This window comes from Macadamia integrifolia, chromosome 9, assembly GCF_013358625.1.
Source record: "Macadamia integrifolia cultivar HAES 741 chromosome 9, SCU_Mint_v3, whole genome shotgun sequence".
Taxonomy (NCBI): Eukaryota; Viridiplantae; Streptophyta; class Magnoliopsida; order Proteales; family Proteaceae; genus Macadamia; species Macadamia integrifolia.
The window spans coordinates 8,945,018-8,949,114 of NC_056565.1; the positions used below are offsets into that span (position 1 = coordinate 8,945,018).

At 36.7% G+C, this 4,097-nt stretch overlaps 2 protein-coding genes across 4 annotated transcripts in view; both read right to left on the reverse strand.

The window, feature by feature from the left end:
* Window positions 1-173, reverse strand: part of LOC122090092 (GATA zinc finger domain-containing protein 11-like) — a 4,725-nt gene extending 4,552 nt beyond the window's left edge. The window contains exon 1 of the mRNA XM_042659930.1: window positions 157-173. The gene's annotated coding sequence lies outside the window, so the exon portion shown is untranslated. The remainder of the gene's footprint in view (window positions 1-156) is intronic.
* A 2,515-nt stretch (window positions 174-2,688) lies between these two features.
* The window catches only part of LOC122089993 (GATA transcription factor 15-like), a 2,508-nt gene continuing 1,099 nt past the window's right edge, over window positions 2,689-4,097 (reverse strand). For 2 of the 3 annotated variants that reach the window (XM_042659798.1, XM_042659799.1), the window contains exons 3-4: window positions 3,210-3,584; window positions 2,689-3,027 (exon numbers count right to left, since the gene is read on the reverse strand). In XM_042659798.1, coding sequence (XP_042515732.1) covers window positions 2,923-3,027; window positions 3,210-3,584 — 480 coding nt within the window. In that variant the 3' untranslated portion in view covers window positions 2,689-2,922. The remainder of the gene's footprint in view (window positions 3,028-3,209; window positions 3,585-4,097) is intronic. The other variant, XM_042659800.1, reaches the window with a different exon arrangement.

A 4,097-nucleotide genomic window follows, 5' to 3' on the forward strand; every position in this document is an offset into this window, starting at 1 on the left:
AACACAAGTGAGAGAGAAAAATCCTTCTTTAGGAAACAGAGACAGGAAGAAAGAGAGCCTCTAACCATGTAGAGAGAGAGAGAGAGAGAGAGTCTTACTACCTGTGTGTTGAAGAAGCAAAGGATTGGAAAAGAGAGAGAGAGAGAGTCTCACTACCTGTATATTGAAGAAGCAAAGGAATGGAAAACCAGGAAGAGAGATCTAGAGAGAGAGAAGGTGAGATGATTGTGAGGAAGACCAAGAGATAGTACCCTTATTTATAGAGAGGTTTTGGAGAGATCTTATGTAGATCATCACTGGCATCGATGATCTAAGACATGCAAAAATGCGACACTATGTAGAAAAGGTAAGTAATAATTTCCCTATTCCATAAATAAAGGCTGGAGAAATTATTAAAAAAAAAGACACCAAACGGCTCTGTTTACATCTTACCCCTTACCCCGCACGACTACTCCTTTACCCCTACCAGCTGTTAATTACTTAACAAATTTGCCAACAGACCCCTAAAAATTCAAAAACTAGGATCCGAAGGGCTTAATACCAATTCGATATCATCCAATGGAAGGTGATACTAATCTTCTGTTGTTTCTTTCGTCCTCTCATTGGTTCATTTGAGGATAAATGTCATCATCTATGGTCTTTTCTATTTATTTATTATTTGTATACCCTCATTTTGTTCTTTAATCTCTTTTAAGCCTTATTTTTTACGCATTATCTGTTCAGGATCTCCATTGTATGAACTTGGTTTTGATAATTGAACCATATATTGAACCGGAAAAGGCTCCAATGTATTTTTACTAGTTTAACTAAGCTTTGGTGAACGATAAGTTGTTTCATTGTGACCAAGTGTTTACGGGTTTAAATTTGGAAATAGTTTTTCCGTGAAACGTGGGTACGACTATGTACATTACGACCCTCTTTAGACCCTAAAGTAACGGCTACCTCGTGCACTAGGTATTTCTTCTTTTCCTAGGCTCTGAACTGTCTTATTTGCCAATTTCTTTAAGTCATTACCAAAAATGCTAAACCCTTTAATATATAGACCGTCTTACTAAAAATATATAATCCACGGTATGTCGAGTAAGTAATGAGTGTTTTAGTAAGTTCTTTAGCCAGCAATGATGAGATATGTACATGTTGCAAACCTTGAACTCGAGAGTCCAAATTTCTGGAAAAATCCAAAATCTAATGTCGGATAAGCATATTTAGACACATGACAAAGTACCAACGGCATCGATGATTCAATGATAGACTAATTGACGATGCTTGTGGATTCCCATTGCGTGTCGACCTAAGCCAAAGCACTTGGCTGACTTCAGCTGGCCTTGGGGATGTGAGCTTGGTTCAAGTATGACTCTGAACCAAGGTTGGGTTTAGTTTTTGGGGTTGGGTCAAGTCTCATCTATTAGGAACTTGGAATACCATTTGGAGCATAAGGAAACTCCAAATGCATATTAAATGGATTTTAGGGATTCTATTATAAATAGAATATTGATGGTCCATGCAGCTATTACTTACACAACATATTTTTAGGTAGCACTACTTTCTCATAAGAGCAAGTGCACAAAGAGACGAAACCTAAGGGTAAAAAACTGCAGAAGATCTCAGTAGAGGGGCTCCAATTAGCATAGTTCTTCATCACTATTTGTGAGGGTATCATTGTTCGTGATTTAGGGATTTCATCCACGCTCAAGAGGTATGTGGTTAATCTCTTTTATGATTCGTATTTGTATTCTAAACACTATGAGATTATTCATATGATTCCATGGAGTAGAATCCCTAATAGGTATTAATCATAAATGATATCCCAATCATAAGAAAATCCTTAGATTTGAACATGAATGGCGCTGGATTTGTTGTTCATTCAGTGGCAAAACATGCTATGATTAAATTGGTAAGCTTGCATTCCGTAAATGCAGTGTGTCATTTGGGTGTAAGATGAATCTTAGAAGATGGACAGGCAAGTCGAGGACGTATCAGAAAATTGAGATGCATCCACAACCAAATCCAAATTCCAACTCCTATTCATCTGGAGTTGGCTATGACAATGATTAGTGCCTCTTATTGTCATTGATTTTTGCAGCCTAGCATTTTCCGTCCTATGGAACTTGTCTTCCAGAGATTTGAATCATTTAGCTAACCTCAACAGCATTCCTCATCTTTTGTTGACACATCATCTCCTCAATAAACCATTAAATATCTTCCCCGAAACCTTGATATGCTTCACATATCCCTTCAAATTCGAGAAACCCAACCAAGGGAAGCAATCCTTATTATTTATCACCTCATTCAAGAAGAACAATTCCTCGAATATCTTCTTGATTCCCAATGCCACTACTGGTTCATTAAAGAACTTCTTTCCGGAAATTAGATTCCATCAGTTTTGTATGACTCAAGAAAAAACATCGAGTCAGTGAAAATTGAAGGCTGACTCTGACTTGATCTGGTCATTTCTTAATTAAATAGCAAGTCTTCATGAATCTTGACTAGGTTTCATGCTTTTATTTACTTGACCTGGATGACTCAACCTAGTCAACCTTATTTTCCAACTATACTCATCAGTAAGACTAGGTGTGATACAAAAATTTTCCATATGTACCAAAGCCTTTACAATGCAAAAGATGGAAAATAAATCTCATGAAAAAAAGAGAGTAGAAATTCAAGTTGAACATATAAGAAGAAACAAAATAAAAAGAGAAGCATTAACTTAATTAGGGTTAAAAGAAGAAAAATAAAGGTGACTATTTAAGAGAGAGAGAGAGAGAGAGAGAGAGAGAGAGATTAAAGGGTTTGTAAGTTGGTACAGTTCATCATGTCATGTTCTACCAAAGAAAAAAAAAATAGTTCATCACATCATGCAGTATATGGATAAACTTTATTCTTCAAACAACATTATCCCCTCCATCACTATCTTTGTACTTATTATGGTTTCCTAATAACATTTTTGGGTTTGGGGAAGGCCTCACTGCTCCACTGAACTCTCTTCTGCAGCTTCTGGAAATGAATGCCACATGCGTTACAAAGAGTCTGCAATAGATACAAGAAACAAAACAGTTTTACTACAAGAAAATAGAAAAATACCGAAATTCAGAATGCACTTTAGATCTAAAATATATATTGAGAATTTATACCAATCACAGCCTAAATGTGAACAAAAAAGTTAATGAAGCCTCATACAATGTCAAACAAAAAAAAAAAAGGATTTTTACCCTGGGGCCATGAGGCCCGGCACGCCAAAGCGGTGTATCGCCCCTCTTACAGATGGTACAGACTTTGTTTCCATTTCCGTAGCCATTGCTGGGATTCAGGTTAGCCATCATGCCTCTCTGAAATGGGTTTTCACCAATAGGTTGAGGAGGTGCCAAACTTAGATCTTCTCTAGCATATTTCATTGCAAGTATGGGGATCATACAACGACGAGGAGGAACAAATGACATTACGGGTGTTTCCCCCAAGAAATCAATGAACCCTGTAGTGTTTTTACTATTGTTGTTGGGGGTAACATGGTGATCAGAGCTAGGACTAACCCTATGTTGAAATGCCATTGCTTTAGTTACCTGATCTCCATGATGGTTGTTCCTTACCTATTACCAACGAAAATGTAATTAATACTCAGTTACAATATTGTCACCCAAAATATAAATTTCTATAGTAAAAAAGAAGAAGAAGAAAAAAATTTCTCTTGCCGTTAAGGATTTTCACTAAAAATCTACTGAAGCTGATCCAGTTGTCTATACTTTTTTAAAAGAGAACTTAGTATGTCAAGATTAGCACAAGAATCTTGATCCGATTGTCTATACTTTTTACCAACTATACATATCGATATCAAACATGACTAATACTATTATAGATCAATGGATATGGTATTGATACCTTTATCCACCTATTTTGTAGATGTGCCTATCAAGAGAAACATGACCCAATAATAAAACATGGAGGACGTTTCCCTGAGGGTGAACTGCCTCATGGACACCGTATAATAGACTAGGGGTGCATATATGGGGAGAGAAAGGGGGGTCACATGAGGACCCTCTCTTCCTCGTTGAAGGAAAACTTTATCCATAAAGCATAAAACATTTCCTTGAAAAACCATCAAA